At 37.1% G+C, this 25,698-nt stretch overlaps 6 protein-coding genes across 8 annotated transcripts; 4 read left to right on the top strand and 2 right to left on the bottom strand.

The window, feature by feature from the left end:
• Positions 1-9: 9 nt before the first annotated feature.
• On the bottom strand, positions 10-15,374 carry LOC100640574 (ubiquitin carboxyl-terminal hydrolase 32-like). Of its 2 annotated transcripts, none has more exons than XM_019993184.1 (33): positions 15,182-15,374; positions 15,002-15,129; positions 14,848-14,953; positions 14,681-14,799; positions 14,409-14,568; positions 14,184-14,309; positions 13,845-13,952; positions 13,609-13,778; positions 13,370-13,530; positions 5,753-5,858; positions 5,609-5,711; positions 5,484-5,549; positions 5,239-5,372; positions 5,043-5,192; positions 4,719-4,997; positions 4,517-4,673; positions 4,364-4,462; positions 4,177-4,318; positions 4,019-4,124; positions 3,828-3,931; positions 3,713-3,782; positions 3,608-3,667; positions 3,430-3,544; positions 2,568-2,713; positions 1,897-2,460; positions 1,677-1,843; positions 1,513-1,602; positions 1,329-1,455; positions 1,150-1,265; positions 1,034-1,106; positions 492-983; positions 344-436; positions 10-294 (listed from the first exon to the last, which is right to left on the bottom strand). In XM_019993184.1, the coding sequence occupies exons 1-33, from the start codon at positions 15,234-15,236 to the stop codon at positions 85-87; spliced, it is 4,902 nt and encodes a 1,633-aa protein (XP_019848743.1). In that variant the 5' UTR covers positions 15,237-15,374; the 3' UTR covers positions 10-84. The 2 variants fall into 2 exon arrangements, with proteins under 2 accessions (XP_019848743.1, XP_019848742.1); XM_019993183.1 differs by having other exon boundaries at positions 5,239-5,414.
• LOC109580232 (glutamic acid-rich protein-like) lies at positions 7,880-8,797 on the top strand. Its single transcript, XM_019993190.1, has 2 exons — positions 7,880-8,323; positions 8,392-8,797. Exons 1-2 carry the CDS (start codon positions 8,014-8,016, stop codon positions 8,736-8,738), a joined length of 657 nt encoding a protein of 218 aa, XP_019848749.1. The 5' UTR covers positions 7,880-8,013; the 3' UTR covers positions 8,739-8,797.
• LOC109580233 (uncharacterized) lies at positions 10,123-10,999 on the top strand. Its single transcript, XM_019993191.1, has 2 exons — positions 10,123-10,482; positions 10,652-10,999. Exons 1-2 carry the CDS (start codon positions 10,158-10,160, stop codon positions 10,930-10,932), a joined length of 606 nt encoding a protein of 201 aa, XP_019848750.1. The 5' UTR covers positions 10,123-10,157; the 3' UTR covers positions 10,933-10,999.
• LOC109580234 (uncharacterized) lies at positions 12,458-13,373 on the top strand. The gene is made up of 2 exons (XM_019993192.1): positions 12,458-12,887; positions 13,107-13,373. Exons 1-2 carry the CDS (start codon positions 12,554-12,556, stop codon positions 13,265-13,267), a joined length of 495 nt encoding a protein of 164 aa, XP_019848751.1. The 5' UTR covers positions 12,458-12,553; the 3' UTR covers positions 13,268-13,373.
• Positions 15,375-15,440: 66 nt separating the features above from the next.
• LOC100640829 (transcription elongation factor SPT6-like) lies at positions 15,441-23,188 on the bottom strand. Its single transcript, XM_019993185.1, has 33 exons — positions 23,007-23,188; positions 22,855-22,950; positions 22,733-22,803; positions 22,555-22,686; positions 22,458-22,509; positions 22,347-22,413; positions 22,166-22,295; positions 21,904-22,059; positions 21,510-21,818; positions 21,305-21,447; positions 20,369-20,527; positions 20,077-20,250; positions 19,862-20,012; positions 19,645-19,808; positions 19,550-19,598; positions 19,188-19,331; positions 19,014-19,141; positions 18,846-18,963; positions 18,675-18,751; positions 18,442-18,568; positions 18,254-18,394; positions 18,037-18,204; positions 17,784-17,911; positions 17,633-17,735; positions 17,453-17,560; positions 17,274-17,394; positions 17,026-17,198; positions 16,796-16,936; positions 16,643-16,749; positions 16,508-16,596; positions 16,340-16,455; positions 16,138-16,260; positions 15,441-16,018 (listed from the first exon to the last, which is right to left on the bottom strand). The coding sequence occupies exons 1-33, from the start codon at positions 23,143-23,145 to the stop codon at positions 15,545-15,547; spliced, it is 4,578 nt and encodes a 1,525-aa protein (XP_019848744.1). The 5' UTR covers positions 23,146-23,188; the 3' UTR covers positions 15,441-15,544.
• Positions 23,189-25,674, top strand: LOC100640953 (GPI transamidase component PIG-T-like). Of its 2 annotated transcripts, none has more exons than XM_003384121.3 (12): positions 23,189-23,410; positions 23,525-23,702; positions 23,749-23,876; positions 23,935-24,038; positions 24,085-24,171; positions 24,332-24,599; positions 24,644-24,685; positions 24,731-24,778; positions 24,839-25,024; positions 25,069-25,237; positions 25,281-25,346; positions 25,397-25,674. In XM_003384121.3, the coding sequence occupies exons 1-12, from the start codon at positions 23,212-23,214 to the stop codon at positions 25,635-25,637; spliced, it is 1,716 nt and encodes a 571-aa protein (XP_003384169.2). In that variant the 5' UTR covers positions 23,189-23,211; the 3' UTR covers positions 25,638-25,674. The 2 variants fall into 2 exon arrangements, with proteins under 2 accessions (XP_003384169.2, XP_019848745.1); XM_019993186.1 differs by having other exon boundaries at positions 23,324-23,410; positions 23,529-23,702.
• The last annotated feature ends 24 nt before the right edge of the window (positions 25,675-25,698 follow it).

A 25,698-nucleotide genomic window follows, 5' to 3' on the forward strand; every position in this document is an offset into this window, starting at 1 on the left:
TAACGTAAATTTAAATTAAAAACAATCATAATTAATATACAATAAACATCAAAGAAAATAATTTTAATGTTGTATAAATTAATGTCACTGCTGTCTACACTTTCCACGCCCACCACTAGATTTGCCCCGCCCACCCTCACCTTGAAGGATACCCTCATCATTATCATTAACCGGGGACAATGGTGGACTCCTGGCTCCGCCTACTCTATACTCGTCTACATGTTCCCGTAGGTCCCTCACTTCATAAAATAACATGTAAGGAGACTCAGACGAAACCTTGTCTTCTGTAGTTTCCTATTAATATACAAAGTGGGCGTGGTTAGTATAAAATGGGTGTGGTTACCTTGCATGAGCTGTCGTTATAATAATACCAGTTTGAGTTTGGGTTTTTGGCAAAAGACGTGTAATGTCCACCACCTAAAATACCACTGTGGACCTAAAGTAGGCGGGGAAAGGGGAGGAGTTTAGATAGAGTGTACAGTAGACCTTACAGTGATAGCAAAGAGATCATAAATAGGTCTAGAGCTCATGTAGACACTCGTAGTACGAGAGAAGTTTCTCTTAATGTCTCTTAACTTTGGGACACCAGCTTTGATCTCATCTGATTCCTGTATTTCATTCTCAGTGAGTTCATTCTCATTCTGATCTTCATCACTGGCGACCACTAACAATTCTTTGTCATTTTTCTCTCCCTCTCCTTCCTCCTCCTCCTCCTCTTCTTTTCTCTCGTCATTAACTTCAACTGACACCCCAAGAGGTGCTGACTCCTCCCCTTCTCCTGTAAGGGGCGGGGTTACTGAATCCCCTCCCACCTCCCCATTAAGCTCCTCCCCCTCAATGCCAGTCTGTATGAACTCATTATTGTTGAACAGTTCCGAGTCTGAGTAGGCATAAGGATCTAATCCGCTCATAGGGAACCTGACCCTCTGTTGGGACTTAATCCAGCGGCCATTGTGAAAATGAAACCTTTTCAAATGAATTATCTAAAAATAAATAAAACAACATCTAATAGACTTCTTTCCCTCCTCTTTACCAGAACAGGTGGCAACTTCCAAACTTCAAGTGTCTTCCTAGCCGGCCTATGGGTCTCACACTTCTTACAATACCTACACACGATAATAGATCAGACGTTAAATATAGCACACTCACCATAACTCGTCCTCTCCTAGTTCTTCAGGTTTAGAGAATGCAGCGAGACACTCTGAGAGTTCTATTGGCTGCGAGTCAGTGTTCTTCATGATGTCCATGCTTTCATGATCCTTGGGCTAAAGAGAAAGTGAAAATCCCCAAATGAAAGACCAGCGTATTGAAGGCGCTCATATCCTTACCCTCTCCAGCCCGGACTGGTACTTCAGATGAATGAATCCATCTTCCCAGTCTATTGCAATATAGTGTGGAGGATCATCAGCTCCAAAAGTACCCTCGTCACATTCTATAGGGCAACCGCGACAGAATCTAATGAAATAAAAAAGTGTGATGGAATCATGCTGAAGCCACACCCACTACGCTTACCTGTACCACGGACAATGGCAGCAGAAGAGCCCGTCTCTCCTAACCTTCTTCAGTTTGTAAGGATAGGACTGTCTCTGTAGACTCTCTTCACTGGAAATACATTGATTATTATTATTATTATTATTATTATTATTATTATTATTATTATTATTAGTATTATTTACTCGTCAGTGTTTGGGGGGTCTGGTATTATTAGTCGTTGAACTTGGTTCCATATTTCCTTGTAGAGGGCGGAGTGAGGTGTCGTTGGTGCACAGGGCAGTACCATTGGGTAACTGAAGAGGATCGGACGATTCTTTTGAGTTGATACAAAATAATTGTCTAATCTTAACTAGAAAAAGAATAGTAATAATAATAATTATTATTACTATTATTATCACTTACTGTTCTTCTGTGTATACCAAATATAAACCCGTGATCTCTAGGATTACAATAAGATGGGCGGGGTTGACTGGGTGGGGCTGAAGATTGTTTAGTGTCGTTGGTCTTTACCTCCCCCTCCTCCTTCTCCTTTACTCCCTCCCCCTCCTCCTTCACTCCCTCCCCCTCCTCCTTCACTTTCTCCTCCTCCTCCTTCTCCTCCTCTTTCTGTTCCCCTCCATTACCAACAGATCCTCCAATCTCACCATTTTCAACTTTATTAGTAGTGGGTGTGTCTGACTCCGCCCCTTTAGCAGATGACTCCACCTCTTCAGTAGGAGTCTTTGTTTCTTGTTCAATCTCTTCTTTAGTCGTCTCTACTTCAGTAGGAGCCTCTGCTTCTTCTTTACTAGTTGACTCCTCCCCTTTATTAATTGACTCCTCCCCCTCATCATTGGTTTCTGTTCTCTCTAGAGGTTGTTCCTCTTCTCTGGATGGTGTGATTCTCCTGTAGTGAGGTGGTATTTCATACGCGTACAGTGACCCACTCAGGACAGTCCTCATCTTCTGATCATCATTCGGAAAACTCTAAAACAAATTTTAAAAATAAAGCAACCAAATTATAATTTATTTCTCTCAATATTTAGCTACTAAACAGTAGCTCATTACTGTCATTTTGTACATTTTTCTCTTACCCTGACTGTCCCTCCGTAGACATCAACCAAAATGAGACGATTTATTTGACACATTTCAACCAGCTGCTCCTTTAGTAATCTATATTTAGCATCAAGTTCTAACTTTAGACAATAGCGAGTTGGCTGGGATCCATCAATGGGTATCACTAAAAATATAAAAATAATAAAAATGATTAAAATCGGACAAAAGTCCCTGTACTATAGTACATGGTCTTGGACCAAGTTTAGCCAAAAATGAAAAGTAGAAAATTCTCTATTTTTATTACATTCCCTGATGCATATACATGTACTTGTGTTGCGTAGAAAGTTTGAGCTGATTCTGATCAAAATTGAATTTTTTATGAATTTTTAAAGTTGCTCCAAAATCGGACAAAAGTCCCTGTACTATAGTACATGGTATCGGGCAAAATTTTGCCAAAAATTAAAAGTAGAGAATTCTCCATTTTTATTACATTTTCTAATACATATACATGTTCTTATGTTGTGTAAAAAGTTTGAGCTAATTCCGATCAAAATTGGATTTTTTACGAATTTTTTTAATTGCTCCAAAATCGGACAAAAGTCCCTGTACTATAGTACATGGTCTCAAAGCAAATTTTGCCAAAAATGAAAAGTAGAGAATTTTCCATTTTTATTACATTTTCTGATACATATACATGTTCTTATGTTGTGTAAAAAGTTTGAGCTAATTCCGATCAAAATTGGATTTTTTACGAATTTTTTTAATTGCTCCAAAATCGGACAAAAGTCCCTGTACTATTATAGTACATGGTCTCAAAGCAAATTTTGCCAAAAATGAAAAGTAGAGAATTTTCCATTTTTATTACATTTTCTGATACATATACATGTACTTTATTCTTACCAATAATTTCTAAACTAGTTGAGCTCTCCAGTGGGAGTGGCAAGGACAGGAAAGTGAATGGATCAAATTTGATACTTTTATAAGAACAGACTGTACATTCAACTAGGGACTTTAGCTAAAAAGAGGGGGAGGGGTCAGGGGGAGGGGTCAGGAGAGGAGTAATAAAATGGCGACTAACTTGTCCTTGAAATAAATCGACTATTATTGAATTGTTTCTCTCCCTGTGATAAGACCACGCCTACATAAGAGGTGTGGTCAGTTAATAATAATTATCAAATATTACTTCATCAGCAACTTCAGCGATTGGTCGGTCGTCACTGTCCGGTAATTCTCTGTATGGCTTCACTTTTACTCTACAGTGGGCGTGGTAATTTAGACTTGTAAAGGGCATGGCTTACCTGTTTAGATCCTCGTGAAGTCCATCTAATACAAATGATAAAAGTTCTTGGGCGTCTTGTTGCTGGAAGTTATTAAATTGAGGAGCGTTTTGAGCAATAGTGTACTGGAAAAGATTAATAACTATTAATAACTATTATTATTAACTATTAATATTAATATCATTATTATTATCATCATTATTATTAATTACTCTAAATCTCCATGGCGTTATACTCTTGCTGTGTCCAGTCCAAAGGTCAGAGACAAGCTCTCCGTATCTCTTGGCCATCACACCTTTCATTCCTAATGGGTTCTGCCTGTGAATAAACAAACAAACAAACAAATAAATAAATAAATAATCTATTTTACTTGTTAATTTCCAGTAGATAGTCCTTCTCTTTAAAATAGGTCGTCAGTGGCTGTAAGTTACTGATACACTGAAGAGATGAATTCATGAAGCAGGTATTGCCAAGGTTACTGAGCCCAGTGGCCCCCTCTGGAACCTTGGTCCCTAATGAAGTGACACAAAATGACATCACATGACATCATGGCTTACCTTGGGATTTCACAACTTGTTTTTCGTTTGAATCTTTTGCTTGAACTTCTTTAATGGCCGCCACTAGCTCTTCAGGCCACGAGTTGTCTTTGTTACGAGCTACAAAAAAGAAACACACACTCTCTCTCTACATCTTCCAATGTCTTCTATTACTTTCTACTAGTATTTTCTGTCCATTTTTAAACCCCAGATCCTCTACTGTCTTCTCTTCTTCATCCAGTAGTTCCAGCTGCTCCTCATCGTCACTTAAACTGTAGATACGTACTTCGTCTGGTTTGGCATGTAGCACTTTTTGCATCACCTCAACCATCTGTAAGTGTACGTATTACCATGACAACAAGCCACACCTACTAACCTCCTGCAGTGTGTTATTATCATAAAAGGCTGCACTATAGTAGAGGATTCTTCTCGGCAGTAAAGGTTGAGTAGCATCACCAGGTAATGGTGTGTTTCCAACAGGCGTGGCTGAATTATCAGCCCCACCCCCTGACCTAAACCCAAAGAAGCTAAACACTTCAAGCATTGAGTTCCAAGGGCCGGTGGACTTTGACTGTTTAGCAGGTGGAAGAGTCGTGTGTCTGAAAACCTTTAATAGAGTGGGGTAGAGTGAGACCACACCCTCTTCATTAATAACCTATAATTAATAATAAATAAATAAATAAATGACCATATCTCTCACTGGTCTAGGCAGGGGTGGTCCTCCTCCCAGTCCAGCTGTCCCATACCAGGTGACCAGTGCCCGCCAGACGTCCTCAGGCAATAAATAATAATCAACATATTCCTTTAATGAGGGCTTTAAGACTCCTCCTTCATTAGTTAATGAAATCAACTAATAAATAAATAAATAAATAATTTAAAGAACTTAATTCCCCTACCTTCTTGCTGCCAGGGAAAGGTTCTTCAAGACACAGGTGAGAGTTGCTTATCCCAATTGGCTTCAAAGGGTCCTCGTCCTCTTGTGGGTGTGACTGGACTCCGCCCCTTTTCTGAGCTGAACCAGAGCTGCTAGCTGCACAGAGAGAAAGTGGCCATGAATTAATAGTACCAGGGTCTGTGAGGGAGAGGACATAGGCACATGTACATGTATTTTAATTTAAAAAGGCGGGAAATAGTGATGTACTTTCAGGTGTAACAATATGAGTATATCCTTCAGCAACATCTTCACCTTCAACTGTAACATCAACAACTGGAGGAGAGAGAGGGAGGGAGAGAGGGAGGGTGTTAGTTATGAATTATGTTCATTACTTTCAGGTTCAGCTACAGGAGTAGTGCCTCTATCTCCTCTGTCTGTGTTCTTTGAAGATTGTTCAGCAGGTGGTATCAACGAAGAGAGAGGACAATCATCCATCTATTATTAATTAATCATTAATTTATTAATTATTCACGTACCTCAAATTGAGTGTATATCCTCCAGCTGTTGAACCATTGGGTTGACATCAGATACACTAACTGACCTTTTGACCTTCCGCTCTTCTTGAATCTGTTCATGTAGCCACTAGAAATAAATTAATAAACAATAAAGTAAGCTAACACAATAACATTGTATATCAATAATTGTTACAAGAAACCAAACTGGGTATTCCCCATCATTATTACTAAATGTACATGTTAAGGTTGCCACTATAATAATCATTAATAGTTACTAATAATCTCTGCTATAATTATCGTGAATATTAAGTTCCTTGTTATTAATAACCTCTACTCTTCTATGCAAAGCTTATATAAGGAAAGACTCCAAAGTGTGACTAATGAATATCGTTACAGTATCAGCTGTCAAGTATAATTGATAATAATTATACTATAGTAATACTAGGGCCAACCCTAAAACAACTAGAGGGCGGTGCCTTATTTCTAACTCAAAAACACTGTATAATATTGTACAACAAGAGACTTCAAAGAAAATGGCAGTTCAAGGAGATATGACAAGATCAGAGTTTTCCTGTGACGTCATTGGAGAGATTGATACAGAGAGAAGGAGAATGCCAACAAGAGAAGACGTACGAATACTACTGGACAAATACCAGGGAAATCTCTTCTATTTCAACTTCTGTTTCAATGCCCCTCCACCAGCAGCTCTGCCAGAACCAGCTGCACCATCAGACGCTAATGCTAATGGGACTCAAAGACCAAAAAAACCTTCTCCAAAATCCAAAAAAATTATTAATTTCTTGTGGGAGAAATACCGCCTTTATAAACTGAAGTCAACAAGAGGACAACCACACACCCTCAGCCGATCAACGTACCTGGGATTGTTAAGAGATGGAGGTACTAACAATTAATAATAATTGTAATTTTATTTATTTATTTATTATTATTTTTGTTTAGATCTGAATAGAAAGAAAAGGAAGATTAATGATTTAATTGATGAAGCAAAGAGAGAAATATTAGACAAAGGGGAGGAGCTGAATGTGGCAAAAGTACACGTGGTGCCATCACATGCAATTATTTATGACAATGAAGAGGAGGAGGAAGAGAACAGCATCTTAGAAGAAGAGGGAGAACACCAGGGGGAGGAGGAGGAGGAACACCAAGAGGAGGTGGAGGAGGAGGAGGGTGGGGAGGGAGAGCAGGCGGAAGATGAAGAGGAGGGAAATGAGGAACAGCATGAAGAAGAGGAGGGAGAGGAACAGGAGGAAGAAGAAGAGGAGAGAAGTGCTAGTGTCATTATCATCAGCTCAGGAGAGGAGGAGGAGATGGAGGAGGAGGAAGAGAGAGAAGAAGAGGAAGATGATGATGTTATTTGCATCAGTTCTGATGATGAGAGAGATAAAGATGGTCAAGCAAAAAAGTTCACAGTAACTTCTAACGAGGTGAAGGAAGAGAGAGAGAGTGATAGTTGGATTGACAAGGCTCTGCTTGAGAGTTTAGAAGCACTTCAAACTGAACTACTCTCATGAACTTGTGTTGTGTATATGTAATAATTGTATGTATTTTTAATATTCATTGTAATTTGAAATGACACTATTCTTATTCTAATATAAAACAATTAATAAATGTGACCATAATTGACAAAAGGGCCCTTATGGCGGATTTTAAAATTGATCTTAATAATGGCAAATATCAACCTGTGAGTGCTTTGTTAGACAATCATTGTTTCTAAAAGTTTCATGGTAACTTTTTGCATCCTGTGGAGTAATTTTATGATAAATGGGGCTCAGGAAGTTGGATTTCATAGGCTAGAAAGACAAATTTCACTACCCGCCATAAGGTACCTTTTGTCAATTATGGTCACAAATAAATAAAATATTGTTAACACCTATCTCAGTACTACGTGTATATAAATGTACAGCTGTTAATGCATCAATTATCACAAGAAACCAAACAGGGTAATTCCCTATCATTATTATTATTATTAGTATTTCAAGTAACACAGCCATATATACATCATCACTACCATTACCAGTTAGTGTTATTATAATCATTAATATTAATATTAACTTCCTAGTAGAAATGCATTTCATTCTTATTAAGGCAGAGCATCCAAAGATGATAAGAATAAGATGAATTGCATTATGTCTAGTAAGAGAATAACTATTAGGGCTTTCCCCAATCCTCTTCTGACCAATCAAAAACTGCCATATCAATGAGAAGGTATTAATCTTCAAATTCAAATAAGAAAGGCAACGGAAGCTTCCTTTAACTTTTACGAAATGGCCCAGCAACCAGATAAAGTTTTATCGGAATTTGCCTGTGACAATATTGAAAAACTGAATTTGAAGAGAGACAGGATGCCAACAAGAGAGGAAGTCAGAAATTTACTGGACAAAGAAGAAGATAGCCTCTTTTTTCTAAACATCAATTTCACAACACCAGAACCAAAGTGCCCAACAAAGAATCCAAAGTATGATAGAATCATTTCCATGTTGTGGGAGAAGTACCGCCTCTACAAACTGAGATCAACTGAAGGAAAGAAGTATTCACTCAACCGCTCAATGTACTTGGGACTGATTAAAGATGGAGGTAATAATAAGTATAATAATTATAATAAATAATGATAATTAATTTTTTCTATTGTCCGTATTGTGCAGATCTAACAAAAAAGAAAAGGAAGATTAATGATTTAATTGATGAAGCAAAGAGAGAAATACTAAACAAAGGGGTGGAGCTGAACGTTGCAAAAGTCCACGTGATAGCAACACTAGCAATCATATATGATGTAGGCGAGGAAGAGGAGGAACCAACAGGAGAGGAAGAGAAAGGAATGAAAGAGAATGCCGACATAAAAGAAGAAGAGGAGGAGGAGGAAGAGAGTAACAAGGAGACAATGGATACTGGTAGTCAGACTGATGAAGTGGAAGCCTCTGATGAAGAAAGTCTGAGTAAAAGACCCAAAAAAGATGAAGACCAAGAAGATGCTATTAAACTTAATAATTAGGAACTGTGTTTTACTTTGATTATTTTAATGTTTAAGAAAATCCTTACAATAACTATAAACATGAAGCTCTATCATATCATGATCTTTATATGTTATTTCCCTGGGAATTCCCCTTGGCTATAGATCTCCAGCCAATCAGATTGCCAGAATGAGAAAAGGCGGTAAAATACGCAGTAAACACAGGCGCTACATTCAAGTGAAACTCTTGGAAGAGAAGGAGTTTAGGACGAAGAATGAGTAGAAAAAAGTTAGCCAGGAAGACAGCAAAGGAATCAAAATTCATTGCCAAATCTATACCGGAATTTGATAAAAAGAGAGGACTAAAACCAACAAGAAGAGACACTCGCCGTATACTGAGAAAGTATCCTGGGGATATCATATTCTTCAATATATCCTTCAATCCAGTTTATAAAGGACTCAGACACTTTAAAACTAAAACAGAAGATATAGCAGACTTGCTATGGGAGAGGTACCATCTCTACAAACTGAGATCAACCAAAGGAAAACCACACACTCTGAACCGCTCAATGTACATAGCACTGGTGGACATAGAAGGTAAGTAATAATAATAATAATATTATTATTATTATTATCATTATTTTTCCTATTGCTCAGATTCTAACAAGAAGCAAAGGCAAGTTTTGAGTCTCACTAAATCAGTCAAGAAGTTTATCTTAAAACGAAAGTATCTCAGAGCTAGCAAGGTTCACATCATAGCAGCGCCTGGGTTTGTGTATGCCGTTTCAAAAGAGATTGAGAATCCTTTATTACAAATAAAAAGGAAAAGGAAGAGAAAGATAGAGAGTAGAGTCAGAAAAGGCAAAAATTGGATTCATTATAGCAGCTCGGAAGAAGAAACAGACATAGATGTAGAAGAAAAAGAAACATGTATTGTTAGCAGTTCTGGAGAAGAAGACAGCAGCAGCTGTAGCAGTGAAGAGAGTGAGCCAGAGGAATATGATGAGGATAATGAAGATGATTATGAAATTGAAGAAGAGAGTGAGGGAGAGAGTGAGGGGGAGAGTGAGGGGGGGAGAAAGAAAGAGAGGGAGGGGAGAAGAGAGAATGAGAAAGATTGTGACAGTGATACACTGAAAAGGATACAAGCTTTTGCAAAGGAACTTAACTCCAATTCTAGTGACTAAGCACATGAACATTGTAATTAGTATTAGTTTTAAATTGTACTGCGTACATGTATCTTCTATTTTTGCTTATTTTTATTTTAAATTATTAATTAATTAATTGCTGCCCTAACTGTAAAATAAATATTTAATGCAACCTTCCATCGCTACCAATTAAAAATAAATAAACAATTAAATAATAATACCAAATAAGGTAATATCTATATTTAGAACACGACCAACATACATAAAAATAAAACAAAAAAAAGTTTATTTCATATCATTAAAAAAGAACAAAATGGAAGAAGAGGAAGGTGATGCTATGCTGCGTGCTATAAGAGCTAATAATATAGCAGATTATGACGTGGATAGAGGTAAGAAACCAACGAGAGAAGATGTCGGGAATCTCTTGAAGGATGAGGAAGGGAAAGTATTCTATTTTAAAATCACGTACAACCACAGCACAAGGAAAATGGATGAAAAGGAATATGCAGAAATAGAGGAGCACCTTTATAAGGAATACCGTCTTTACAAGATGAAATCAACCATAGACAGTGAAGGGAATAAGGAGGGACAGACCCTATCAAGATCAACATACGTGGCATTCATAAATCATGAGCAAGGTATAACTGGAGTTATGTCCACTGTTAGATCTACAATTGTTCAGCTTTTGGTCTCTCATATTTAGCCCTATGGGTCCTTAAATCTACCATTTTTATAAATAGTTTAAGCTGGTCATGCAAAAGTTATTTCTAGATTTAACAAGTACATTTATTTATTTATTTATTTTAGCTATTGGGATAGTTTTCGTACAAGCTATTGTCAAGATGCTGAAAAAGAGTATCTTTGAATTGAAAGTGGATGATAGAGACCTTCCTCTTGACACTGATGGTGTACATGTACTGGCATCAATGGCCATTGCATACCAGGAAAAAAATGAAGAAAAAGGAGAAGAAGATGGAGGAGGAAAGGAAGGAGAAGAGAAAAAAGAAGAAGATGGAGGAGGAAAGGAAGGAGAAAAGAAAGAAGAAGAAAAGAAAGAAGAGAAAGGAAAGGAAAGGGAAGAAAATTAAGAAGAAGATTAATGAGAGACAATGTTTATACTTATCATCATTATTACCAATGATTTATGGTTTTATACATATACATGTACATGTACTTATACTACCTGTATGTCCCAACTGAGTTTGGACCGGAAGTGGAAGCAGCTGTATTGGAATTTGAAAAATGTAGCTACGTCACTAAAGACGTATTTTCTCTATGAATATCATTATAATTATTATAATGATATTCATAGAGACTTGGCAGATATTTTGGCTGTGTTGTTTCACTATTAAAATAAGAATTATCAGTTTGGTCACTCAACCACATGTGCTTATGTGAACTATGACATCATAAAACGTCATTGCAGTTAGCTTTGGTATGCCATTGAGTTTATAGGGAGGACCCGGTTCTCAGGGTTCCCACCGGCTGAGAGACCCAAGACCTGAGATCCTGAAGTGGCATTGGGCGACTAAGAACCTGTGAATGATTCATTCATAGCTCTCATTCCTATAAAAAGTTATTCCAGTTTTTTTGGGCCAAACTCAGTTGGGACATATTATAGAATATTTATAGTATAGTGCGTGGGTGCATCAAAGGCACCGCCCATACTGTATATCTCACACAGCACACTTCCAGTCCATACAGCACAGTTTGTGGTTTCCTGTTGAATAAACTGTGACCGCCCCCAACTAAGAGCCACACGAGGCGCGAGCAGATAGTCCAGTTACTGCAGTCTCTTTTCAGTCTCTTGGTTCTCTTTAGGATATTCTTCACTTGGCCTTGGGCTGGTGCCTTTGATGCACCCACACACTATGACCATAAACTAGTAAAAGCACGTTTCCCCCTGTGCTGTAAGGGAAATACAGCACTCGAGGTGTGGTCAAGAAAGCCATACAGCACTCGGCTTCACCTCATGCTGTATGGTTTTCTTGACCACACTTGAGTGCTGTATTTCCCGTACAACACAGGGAACTGTGCTTTATTTAACACATAGGATTACATTTAAAGAAATATTTGAATGCTTTTTCAATAAAATGGCTCAAAAATCTGAAGTAATTATGCTGATATTGACGTTCTTATGCTACGTAGAAAGTTTGAGCCAATCCTGACTTCAATTTTTCAAGTTATGACCATTTTTTAAAACTTTAAATTTCGGAAAAATCCCTGTACTATAGCCCATGGTTTTTTCCAAAAACTGGTTCCAAAATCACCCCCAATTTTTATTACATTTTCTGATACATATTGATGTACTTATGCTATGTAGAAAGCTTGAGCTGATTCTGACTTCAATTTTTAAAGTTACAGCCATTTTAAAAACAAAAATACTTGTCAGACAAGTGCCCTGGATAGTACAGTAGGGTCAAAGGATTGGGAAAGAGAGTAAATACTCTACTCTCTAGTCTTTATATTGTTGTTTTTTTTTGTTGTTGTTGTTGTTTTATTATCATTACTGTAATTCTTATTAATTAATTGCTGCCCTAACTGTAAAATAAATATTTAATGCAACCTTCCATCGCTACCAATTAAAAATAAATAAACAATTAAATTATAATACCAAATAAGGTCATATCTATATTTAGAACACGACCAATGCATTCATAAATAAAGCTGTTTCAAGAGAACTGTATCAAGAATATCCCAACAGTTGAAATGGCAGCTGAGCCTCAAGAGTATGAAGGCATACGTGGACAAAGTATTCTTGAGTTTGATGACGCTAGAAAAAAAAACCCAAAAAAGCCAGCAAAGCCAACAAGGGAGGACGTACGTGAACTCCTTGAAACAAAAATATTTATATTCAACTTCTCGTTTAATGCGGTTGGGTCTAACAAAGGATTGAGCGAAGAGGTGAAGCAGACAATACCGTACAAAGCAATTGCTGACATTCTCTATACTAATTATGGGCTTTACAAGATACAGTCAGGTGAAGAGAGGGATTACTCGCTCACACCACAAACTTATGTGGCTTACATCAAAGAAACAAGAGGTAAAGAATTAACTTATTAACCTCTTTATAATGGACACTGTGTCTCTGTTATACAGAGGTGTCCTTTATGTGGAGGTTATTTTATACAGTAAGGAATGTAATTGGTACACTAGGTGCTGTCCGTTAAATGGAGGTGTACGCTATAGAGAGTGTCCATTATATAGAGACTATACTGTATTATTATTAATTAATTATTATTATTATTATTATTATTTCTAGAGAAAGGTATAGCTGCTGCTAAAAAGATTATTGTTGATGCTAAGAAGACAATTATGGGCAATTACTCAGACAAAGTTGCTGAGGTCCACATAATAGCTTCACTAGCTATTGTGTACGATGATCAACACCGCCCTAGTAAGACCATCACTATACGCAATTAAACTATTAATAACTATTAATTACTGAACTATTAATAACTATTCATAAATATTAATTACTGCACTATTAATTAATAACTGTAATTATCTATAATTAATACTTACCTAATTATTGATGCTTCCTCCATTGGTTGTGATGGGCGGAGTCCCAACTTAACATGACACACCTCCACCAGCACCTGGAGTAGGACAGACACGAGGCTCCACCCACTTCCTGTATCTTGAGAACACCATGAGACAAACTCCGCCCTATCCAGCCCACTGTCCTATAAATCATTAATGATTACCATGGCAACAGATATCCTCCACAACAATTAAAACATATTACATTTCACAAAATGCACCTGCAACTTTTCTTGGTGTTCGGTTAAAATGGTGTCAATGATCGTCTCTTCATTTTCAGTTTCTTTGACAGTGTTGTTCCTCTTGAGCTCAGCTAGCATCTGGAGAGCAGCTGTCAGCTCATACTCATTGAGGTAGCCATCTTTATCTTCATCAAATAACTCAAAAAACACTAAAAGAAAAGAATAAATAAATAAATAAATAATAATAATAATAATACGCAATTATATGTACCTACCTAGTAGGGTTTCATTCAAAGGTTTCCTACAGAATATAGCCACACCCCTCACCATCTCTGAGAGGTCAATATGGCCGTCTTTATTAATATCAAGATAAGAGAATATACCTGGAGGGAGAGAGAGAGAGAGGGAGAGATAAAAGATGATAACGAATAAAGAACTGCACAGAGAGAGAGAGATTAAATGTTTAAACACAAACACGTCAACTGATAACATTCACTTTCACAACACCAAAGCCATTGTGATTCAATTTAATAAAAATAAATACCGCACATTAATAAAATAAACAAAAACACAAACACACACGTACAGTAATAACTAATATTATTATTAATTACTTTGTACAAGACCAGCTGGCAGAGGAGGAAAAAGGATTTTACAGAAAACGGAACTATCAAATTTAGCGTTGCCCCCCTTGAGCCCCCAGTACGTCTTCTCAATATTCATCACATCTCTATCAGTCACTAGGAAAGAGGGAGGAGTAATACAGGGTCTGGAACACATTAAAATTAATACACAGGGGGTTTAGGAAAGGGTCTTATTGTGGGCGTGGTCAAACTTACAGCCGTTCTTATCAGCCAGTGTCTGGTAGAAGGTGGGAGGGTCTGGCTCTGCCGTTAAACTCATGGTGTTTTCGTCTCCTAGCAACCATTGTGTAAAGGAGCAGAGGTTGGGGTGAGTTTCCAACCAGTTACTGAAGTAGTTCGGAGTACAAGATGAAAACTAATGAGGTGTGTGTTATAGAATAAAGAAACCATTCATAATGAGACCTTCTTTAGCCAGCAGCTGCACCAAAGCTTTTAAAATGTCCTCTCTCTCTCTCTCTCTCCCTTACCTCTGGGAAGAGAGTATCCAAATCTTCAGTGGATGGGTCTGTGTCAACTAAAGCAACAAACTTTTGAACGGATTCTTTAGTGATGAGGTGATCTTCATCTGTCAGCATCTGAGTCAGAACTATCAGGAACGAATCACATTATGATCAAAATCATGATTCATACTTACATAATATCTTTTCTTGTCTGGTCCCTTGCACTAATAATACCAGACCCCTCAACAAGTCGTTAAATTTAATCCCTTTTTGGCCCCCTCTGAAGGCTTCGTACAGCTCCTAAACCACACCCACTAGTATCAAGTAACGATTAATTTATTTTAATACTTCGGCAAGTTTTGGCGGCATCCCATCCCCAAATATATCCCGTAAGAAGGTCACTTGAGGGAGGAGCCCAGTATTTGATGAGAACCGATCATAAGTGTCTCTGAGACGCTGTACCACCTCAGGAGTAGCTGAGGGAGGAAGAGAACACTCAATAATAATAATAATTATTATTATTATTACCTCTGACTGTAGCCTCGTCTAGAGAAATGGGGAACTTTGACCTGCCGAGCCCCATCACTGGAGAGAGTGTGAGTTAACTAAAAGAGAGAGGAGCAGTAGCTAGGGAGGACCTGCTTTGCGATAGGCAGCCTTTTCCTTCTCTTCTGCAGATTCACCTTAATAGATAAAATGGCTGCAGTCACGTGACAAACCTAGCCACGCCCTCTACTATAAATTAAAGGCTAATAATTTTTACGGATAGGCCGTTAAATTTTAAATATAAGGGGCGGGGCTAAAGCTTAATTATCATAGAAAAAATTAATAATAATAATAATAATAATAAAGGAACATAATTTATTAATAAGAAATGAGAGAGTACATGAGCTACATTACAGGTGTCTTGTCCCACTGACCAGGGGTGTAAGGGGTCGCCCCCCTGACAGACGAGGGGATACCCCTAAAAGAGGGCGTGGCACTACTGACGCTAGGAGTGGGCGTGTGCCTTATAACGGGTGCGGCTCTAAAGTTCTCCTTGAACCAATTGATGAGACTATTAACACTTCGGAACAGCTGCCCTCTGTACCAGTATCCCTCCGGTTTTATACCAACGTATTCAAACTTTGCTCTAGTTGACGGCTGGTATGATAGTATAAACTTGCCGGGGTGCTCCCTGGAGGCGCTCAGGAAATAAGGTATCTTCTTAGGGTGCTTGGTCTTCTCGTCTTTGAGGAGTTTCTCAAGGATCCTCTTGTCTCCGCCATTAGCTTCATTGTAATACTTGTAAGTCAATATGTCTCGGACGTTACCAGCTAATGGCTGAACATATCTGGCCAGTATTTCATCCAAATCTTCATATTCCTTCAAAATAGAAAAACTACATAAAAAATTGTATCTAAATCTACATTATTATTATTATTATTATTATTATTATTATTATTATTATTATTATTATTATTATTATTATTATTATTTATTACTTCGTTTCCAATTAAAAGTGACTTCCCTATGCTAAACTGGTTTGGTTTTCCCTCCTCTTTGATGTTAACGTGTTGTATGATGGAGTCCGTAACCTTCCAGGTTAGAGTTAACTGATCAACACCCTGAGAGAGAGAGGGGGGGGAGAGAGAGAGGGGGGGGAGAGAGAGTTACCATACACTGTACATGTACAGTTCATTTTACTTGACTGCTCGGTCTAAATATGGCTTCTCCTTGCTCCATGTTCATCAGCAACTTCTGAGCCTCCAAAAATGACACATTTTTAAACGAAGGATGAACGATAACCCTCTTCAAGTACCCTAACAAAAAACAATTATTTATATATTATTTATTTCTTAATAAATCACTAACTATCTTTTGGTTTCTGTTGAGTGGCAGCCCGGTCTTTCTTACTATCAGCTTCAGCTGCTTCATAATCAAAATAGATATCCCTCGTTATGCTAGAGTGGGTGTGGCTTAATAAATACTAATTAGAGTGGGCGGTACCTAAATTTCCCTGCCTTGTCGATGAGGTCTGAGCTACGGCAAGTCAAATCAACTGAAAACTTCTCAATATTAACTGATAATATACGACAGTGTATGGTCATACCAGGCTAATAACTATTGATAACTATTAATAACTATTAATATAACCAGTACCTTGACCCTGTCCTCAGGATTATGTACCAAACTGTCGCTGATGTTCTTGATAGCAATAAACCCGTTTAACCCGTTTTCTAATCTCGTTCTTACTCCGACTGGCTGACCAGGACACTCGTGGCTGTCAACATGAGACCACACCTACCAATTAACATTTATAAATGATTATTTTAAAATTTTCAAGTATGAAAAGAATGTGACAAACTTTGTACATGTACTGACAGACTCACTCTGCTGACGTCAGCAAAATCAGACGCTAAACAGAAGGGGCACTGCCAATAGCCGGTCTGGTCTCTTATTGGATTAGCTTGTGTCAGTGCCTCTTGATTGGGACGTCTCCTGGCTATCCCAACCACAGTGCAGGTGATCAGCTTACCCTCGTGAATAGTATCATGAGTCTCACCTGAGGGAGTGTAATTAATAATAATAATATTAATTACATTAATATTTCGTGAGAATGGAACTAATGGTAAATTACCAGTTAATAAAGTGAATCTTTCATCTGCAGACATTTTACCAAACATTTGTCTATTGTCTCTGAAAGGAGCAAACAACTCGTCACGAATATCATACAATGTCAGTCCCTTATCACCATACTCCTGTAAGAATAATAAAATTATTATTTATTATTATTATTATTATTAATTGTTGGTTCACTTGTCTGCGTAGCTCATCAGCGAAGGCGTCCAAATCAAGGTCCTTTAGTTTCTCAGGTGTGTCCATCACGTCCTCAACAGCTGCACTGGGATTGGACTCATCACCCACCTATGAATATCATTATAATCAACCAATATAAATGAATATCATTACAATATCAATGAATAATTAATGAAGTACCTCGTCATAATACTCAAGAGCATCGAAGGCCATTTTTCTTGCCCACTCGTAGGTCTCAGGATGAACTCTAGTGCTGTCAAGGACCTCCACGTACGCAGAATCACTAATTAATGTAATGAATAATTAATAATCAATGAATATTAATGAGTACCTGACAGTGAAGGTAGACGGCAGTACTTTAATGAATCCAGCACAGTTGATGAATACCTGAGGACCAATGGAACACTGGGTAACAATCTGAGACCTGTTCTGGAGCTGTATGTTCTCCTGACGTAACAGCTGCAACAAACAATAATAATAATAATGATAATAATAATGATAATAATAATAATAATAATAATAATAATAATAATAATAATAATAATAATAATAATAATAATAATATTAATGATGATATTAATCACTTTAAGGAGCCCAGTTGATTTCCTCGGTCCAAAACCAGCCACATAGGGTAGCATGTGCTCAGCATGTGAGTGCTCAATACAGAAGTTAATATCAACACCAATTGAGTTAACTTTATTAACTAGCTCCACCTCCAGTCCTTTCTTCAGGTCCTCGACTGATAAAGACCTCTAGAGGGAGAGAATCAACAGACCCCTCCCACTGCCCCTCCCCTTGTACCTGGAGTGGGTGGAGTATCAATGATAGATATTCTTCATCGTGTGAGGACAAAAGTGACGTGAACTCGTACAAGGGTTCCTGTACACGTCGACCCAAAGAAATGGCACACAATAATAACTGGGGGTAGCTGGGAAACTCCTCCTACGTAATTAATAAATAATAAAATTAACTAATTAATTATTCATTACTTTAGCTCTGTTGGATTTTGAGTATATTTCTGATATATTCGGATCCATTAGTTCAATAGTGGGCGGGGCTACACCATCAGCTTCAACTAGACACGTCTTTAATTCATCAATGACACTTAGAGCTTGCCTTTAAATATAAATAATAACAATAATAATAATAATAATAATAATAATAATAATAATAATAATAATAATAATAATAATAATAATAATAAAATTAATAAACGCAGTACCTTGATGAAGCAGCTACTACAACAACATCAGGTTTTCTCTTTTCCATCGTCTGCCGTAACTTCCTAGTCTCCTCCTCCTAAAACAATAAAGAGAAAGAGAGAGAAGACAACACGTACATGTACAGTAAAGTCCATTTCTAATGATCCACCATTATTATACTGTACAAGTACCTTCTGCTCCTTCTCCACTTCACTGTTAACGTTAACTCTTTTATGAATGTAAGCTAGTCTCAGGTAATCCAGTACCTCGCCGTTACCGTTTAAAAAACAAGCAAAACTAGGGACACTCCTGGAAACGAGGGATTATTACAATAATAATGCATTAATGGTGTCTCCTACCAGTCGTCAGAGTAAGCCACGGCCATTACCCTGTGACTGGTCTCAGACTCGTTGATGACTTCATCCTCATCTCTTGAGGTGAGGGAGTTACCCACGTCCAACCAGTTCCTGAACTTCAACACGCAGCACTGGTGTGCATTAAATAGAATAAGTGATGTGCATTAATTGGAATACCTGTAGTACGTGTTCCTTAGCTTCCGCTAACAGTTTAGCTCTCAACTCTTTCTCCATTTGAGGATAGAGCACCTTCATCAGACACTGGGCCACCGACTGGGCACGCTGGGCATTCCATTTCTCTACCAGCAAACTGAACTCATCCTAGAGGGGGAGGAGGAGGGGGGAGAGGGAGAGGAAGGAGGTAGTAGCTGGTAATTGTGAAAGATGGTGATTCAACTGATAGACTGTTCATTTGCTGAGAAAAATCCCACCATTTTGAACTATTGGGCCTAAATCCATCAAATTAAAACTTGCCAATAATTAAGCATTTAGCCAAAATCTCTCGGCAACCGTACATGTACATGTACAACGTTCCTTACTCTATAAAACAGGATTCTTATTTCTTCAAGGAATGTCGACGACTGACCTCTACAGAACCTAATTAAATATTCATAGACTAATTAATATTCATTACCTCTTATCGTAAGATGATTGCTCAATGTCTATTGATATCTTAACATTAATTAATCCATCAGTCTCCGCTTGATGGAGCCTCAGAAACTCATCTCCTTTAATCTCACGGACCGGTTTATTCTTAATATACTTATAAGAGAATATTGAATGAGATTCATCTATCTCCTATTAATTAATTAATATTAATTAATAAATTAATGATGATGAATATTAATTACTTTTCTTCCTTTTTTGGTAGGTGATACATTAATGACTGCCCTAGTCTGATAGACTTGTCTCAGTGCTTGTCGTACCAGAGGTTCTGAGGCGAGTTGCATAGCAACCATGTGACATGCCCCCTGCAACACAGCTCTGACGTTAACAAACAAACTAAGAGAGAGAGAGAGAGAAAGAAAGGAGCCATTTTAATAGTAGGTACAGTATAATGACTTACCCTGATGTTTGTATAAATTCCTGAGCTGCTTCTTCTGGTTCATAAGGATGCTGCTCTGTCTCGTGTCTTTGGTAGTTGTCTCTCAAGTTCTCTCCGAATTGCTCCGGAGTTAGACCAAACTTTGAAGCCAGAGCACCCAAACCAGCCTCTTGACATAAAGAATAATAGTCCTTCCTAAAATAAATAAATAAATAAATAAATAAATAAATAAATAAATAAATAAATAAATAAATAAATAAATAGATCAATAAATATGTGTAGATTAATAAAATCAATTGTTGTCAGATCTCACTTCTTAGATTGTTTCACAGTGGTCTTTAGCACATCATCATTATCAGTATCAGCAGTAGACTCTCTCTTATTCTTCATTGCTATCAGGTCACGCCCATAATACAACATGAAGTGGGCGTAAACATCTGACAGCTCTTCTTCTGTCTGTACTGCATCCAACCTAATTAATATTCATTAACTCATTAATTATTCATATTGCTATACATTTTCTTAAAATGGCCGTAACTTGAAAAATTGAAGTCAGAATCACCTCAAACTTTCTACACAGCATAAGTACATCAATATGTATCAGAAAATGTAATAAAAATTGGGGGTGATTTCGGAGCCATTTTTTGGAAAAAACCATGGACTATAGCCTTGGGTATTTTTCAGATTTTTAACACTTTCTTAAAATGGCCGTAACTTGAAAAATTGAAGTCGGAATCACCTCAAACTTTCTACACAGCATAAGTACATCAATATGCATCAGAAAATGTAATAAAAATTGGGGGTGATTTCGGAGCCATTTTTTTTGAAAAAACCATTTTCAGATTTTTAACACTTTCTTAAAATGGCTGTAACTTGAAAAATTGAAGTCGGAATCACCTCAAACTTTCTACACAGCATAAGTACATCAATATGTATCAGAAAATTTAATAAAAATTGGGGGTGATTTTGGAGCCATTTTTTGGAAAAAACTATGGACTATAGCCTTGGGTATTTTTCAGATTTTTAGCGTTTTCTTTAAATGGCCGTAACTTGAAAAATTGAAGTCGGAATCACCTCAAACTTTCTACACAGCATAAGTACATCAATATGCATCAGAAAATGTAATAAAAATTGGGGGTAATTTCGGAGCCATTTTTTGGAAAAAACCATGGGCTATAGCCTTGGGTATTTTTCAGAAATTGGCTCATTTTAAAGAACACGTATAACTCAAAACCCTGAGGTCCATTACCTAAGTATATCGTCAGTGTCAAGTGTCCGATAGTCTTCATTCAGAGCTCTCTCGGGCTCCTCCTTCACTTTGTTAAACTGCCAGTCCTGGATCCTCTTGAACAACTTCTTTAAATCTTTCTTTCTCTGTTGCAGCTGCATCCACTATAACAACAAAACATCAACAATAACAACAACAACAACAATAACAATAATAATAACAATACCTTCTCGTCCCAGTAATAAATCTTCCACAAGTCCTCCATGTTCAGTTCAGGCTCTACGTATTCTCTACGATATGTTCCAATAAAAGGAACTTCAAAGAAATAATTTCGCATAAAGTTCAAAGCTTCCTTTATTTTAGGAATGGCTGAGGGTGATTTGGCATTAGACACGGCACCTGCTCTCTGTTGCTGTGTGTGCTGGGAGTAAGGCTGGTTGGAGACAGGAGGGGAGCAGAACGCTTGATGGTAGACCCAGTCTGACTCCAGCTGCAACTCTCCCTCGTCACTGCTACGAACTGGTATAGCTCTAGTCTAAATATAGTAACAGAAATATTGAGTAAAATTTTTTATCATGGCCTCAAACCCGCCAAAATAAAACTAATTCAAAACCTCTTACTTGGTATCGTTCTGGTACGTCAGTTATTCGTATTATCTTGTCCTGGTCAGTTAGGTGGCTTCTCTCCAGCTCACTCGGCTCATAAACGTCATAGATACTCCTGTTCTTTGATTTCTTCTTTCTCTTTTTAACTCTCACACCCACTTCACCATCCATCTATAAAAAATAATAATAAATTGTCAATTTAGTTTTTTAAAAATATATTTGTACATGTTAAATAAAGTGACACAATCAGATCATTTGAACTACAGCTGGTACTTACTTCATCATCATCGTCTTCTCTCTCCTCCTCCTCTCCTACCTCCTCCTCCTCTCCCTCCTCGTCTGATCCCAGTCCAAAATCCGACGGTTTAAAATCGACGCCAAATATCTCCTGGGCCTCTAGTAGTGCTCTTTAATTAGAATAAGACGATTATTAAATACTGGTTAATTAATTAACTTACGGTTCTGAAAATAAATCAGTTTTCTTGTAGCCGACTGGTCTCCCATCATCCCCAACAATGAAATCACCTGTTTACATAATATACTGGAATATACTGAGATATACTACATACCAAATTCATCATCATCTTCCTCTTCAACCCTACTGGCACCCTTTTGCCGAGACTAATAACCATTAATAACTATTAATAACTATTAATAACTAGCTACCTGATTTGAATCAAATGATTGATCTAGAGCCAATTCTTCCTCGTTATCTGATGGACCTGGCTCCACACCCTCGTCATTGACCACGCCCTCTTCTTCATCGTCACTATCAAACATTTGTACACGTTTGAATTTCTAAAATAAATAAATAAATAAATAAATAAATAAAATAACACCACACCTTGTGTACACTGATTCCTGTGTTTTCTAAAATGACGTCATAATCTTCATCATCTAATTGGTCGTCAATACCTAATTAATTAATAAATCAATTAATAAATTAATATTAATTATTATTATTACTTCTCTTCCGACGTTTCTTCCTCTCCCTCCCCTCGTCCCCCTCCCCCTCCTCCTCCTCTACCACATTATCATCAATCAAGTCTTCAAGATCTTGCCCTATTACATTCACATGGACACATGTTTAATACATTCACATGATGTTATTAACGTACCATCATCATCATCTTCTTCTTCCTCCGAGTCTTCACTACTGAGGAGGCCTCCTCTCCTTCCTTTCCCGCCTTCCTCTTCCTCTTCGGCTTCAGATTCTTCGGCTTCATCGTCAAAGAATCCCTCCTTGTCATCCGCCATTTTATTTAGACCACACCTACCTAGTTAATTGTTTGGTATTTTTAACCCCTTAGTCACTGGGTTTTTATGATGAAAACCCAACTGGAAACCTCTTTTATAATCATATTAATCATATTATTATTTAATTCTTCAGTAGGTACCAATCAGGACTATAAGGAATCGTTGTTGCTAAAGTTATTGCCTGATGGTAAAGTATTGGCACATTTTGATCACGTGATCACATGGAATCACATCTCACCTTTAGATATGACAGCATTCTCAAATGGTTAGATATAATAATTAAATTTTAAATATTAATTATAATAAAAATACGATACAATTAATTACTGATTGTTGTAGATTTTGGAATTAATTTTGAAATATTATTATTTTATTATAGTCAGACATTACGGTATTTTCCCAAGGCCAGTCTCAGAGATGATTTCCCTGTACAACGTAGAGGAGCTTTATTTATCATTGACCCGTGGGAAATGGAAGGATCGATTGTGGGGCTATCCTCCTATTGATTCACCTCCAGGGGCGGAGCTATGGGCGTGGTTCCTACCTCAAGCTAGCGAGTTAGTAATACTATATAGCGGCCATAAATTAATAATCAATTATTAGTGTAGACGAGGATTGGAGGGGACTGTTGCATGCTCTTTCGGGTTTACTTTGTTCCTCTTTTGATGCCATCGACTCAACAACCACTTTCATACCAAAAACTTCTTTTAAACCTACCGGAGCTTTTATTGGTATATTTATTTATTTATTTATTTATTCATTTATTTAACGCAATTGTTTTATTTTTAGGTAATATTTCCTCCAGTCGTTTAAGATATACTGCGTTGCCACGGGAGCCAGTCTGTACTGAAAATTTGACCCCCTGGAGCAAACTACTGCCCTGTGGACAGAAGGTGTGGCTAGTTATTAATGGTTATTAATAGTTATTGATGTTAATAGGTTGGACTTGGTAGTCTCTATTACGCACTGAAACTGTACGATACTAACTATCACTCGATTTCATTAAAGATAGTACCCTCATGTCAAGTAAGTACATCTATTATCTACTTTTCGTTTTTTTTTTTTTTGCAAAATTTTGTTCGAGACCATGTACTATAGTACAGGGACTTTTGCCTGATTTTTATGTAATTTAATAATCCAATCCACTGACAAGAAGCTACTTCATTGTACATGTTGTATTCCATAGGATGATAGCTGTAGTTCAGTTGGTACTGCTGTGACCCTCTCTCTCTCTGTGGTCTTTAAACTACCGTCAGGAAAGACTTGGTCTCTTTCTTCATTGTTTGGCAGACATATTGAAAAGAAGTGCCCTTTATCTTCTTCATCTTTCATTTATTTTGATAAATATTTGCACAAAGACATCAACTTATACCCAGAACCACATTTCATTGAAAATAAACAATTTTTATCTTCTAATGTTGAACTCTCAGTCTACGAATTAAACAATTTAAAAAGTAACCAATTCATTTATCGTTAGTTTATTTTAATTATTTTTTAGGTGACATTAAAGTCTCGTTAAAAAATAAGAATTATAGTCAAGGTGATTATCAATTATTCATTCATTATTATTATTATTATATTATAGTTATGCCACACCCTCCCTCTCCACTCTCAATTCAAAGATACTTAACAGGTATTATTGGGTGGGTGGGGTTAATTTGAAATTGCCACACCCATTAATTATATTTATTAGGCTCCGGTCATGGCAGGGGAGGTATTGTTACTATAATTAGTAACAATGATGATGAGTCATTGAAAGTCTCATTCCTGGACATGGTCCCTTGGTTCTTCAGAATACTGTACCACACGCTAACCTGTGAATTAACGATTAATAATAATAATAATAATAAGATCAATTGTGAAGAAACTAATAACACAAGTAACATTACAAACAATTTGATTCTAATTTTATCTCTTTCTTAGTTTTATTTAAAGAGTTTTCTCCTGCAAAGGATAGAGTCCTTCCTTACAAAATGGAGTACATATTTTTCATTCCGCCTCATTCAAGCATTAGTTTGTACGTTGAGTTCTTAAGAGGTTTCTTAAAATGGAATGAGTATCCTCCGGACGCTAGTCTTGGGTTTTTTATCAAGTAAGTGTTGTTAATTGAATGGGTGTGGCTTATTCTTTACTAGTTCAGCAGTTCTAACGTCAAATGTTTATAAATGTGCAAACTGCACTGTATCAACAATGGAAAACAGGTAATTATTATTATTATTATTTATTATTTATTATTTAATTTTTTGTGTAGGAGTTCTTTTCTATTAAGGATACATTCAGATCCATTATTAGTATCCCTTCCTATCCCTGATTTCAGTATGCCTTACAATGTGATATGTTTTGTCAGTACTGTCATTGCCATTGGCTTTGGGTCTCTATTCAATTTAACGACACGAGAACTGCTACCAGTCAATGAGGAGGAGGAAGAGAAGAAAGGAGTGCTTGTTAGAATAATAAATAAATTAAAACAATTGTTTCTGCGTAAAGATTAATTTTTTGTAAATAATCCATTGCACTCAGCACTCAGTACATTGAAATTTGAAAATTGCGCAG

This window comes from Amphimedon queenslandica, unplaced genomic scaffold, assembly GCF_000090795.2.
Source record: "Amphimedon queenslandica unplaced genomic scaffold, v1.1 AMPQUscaffold_13500, whole genome shotgun sequence".
NCBI classification, from domain to species: Eukaryota; Metazoa; Porifera; class Demospongiae; order Haplosclerida; family Niphatidae; genus Amphimedon; species Amphimedon queenslandica.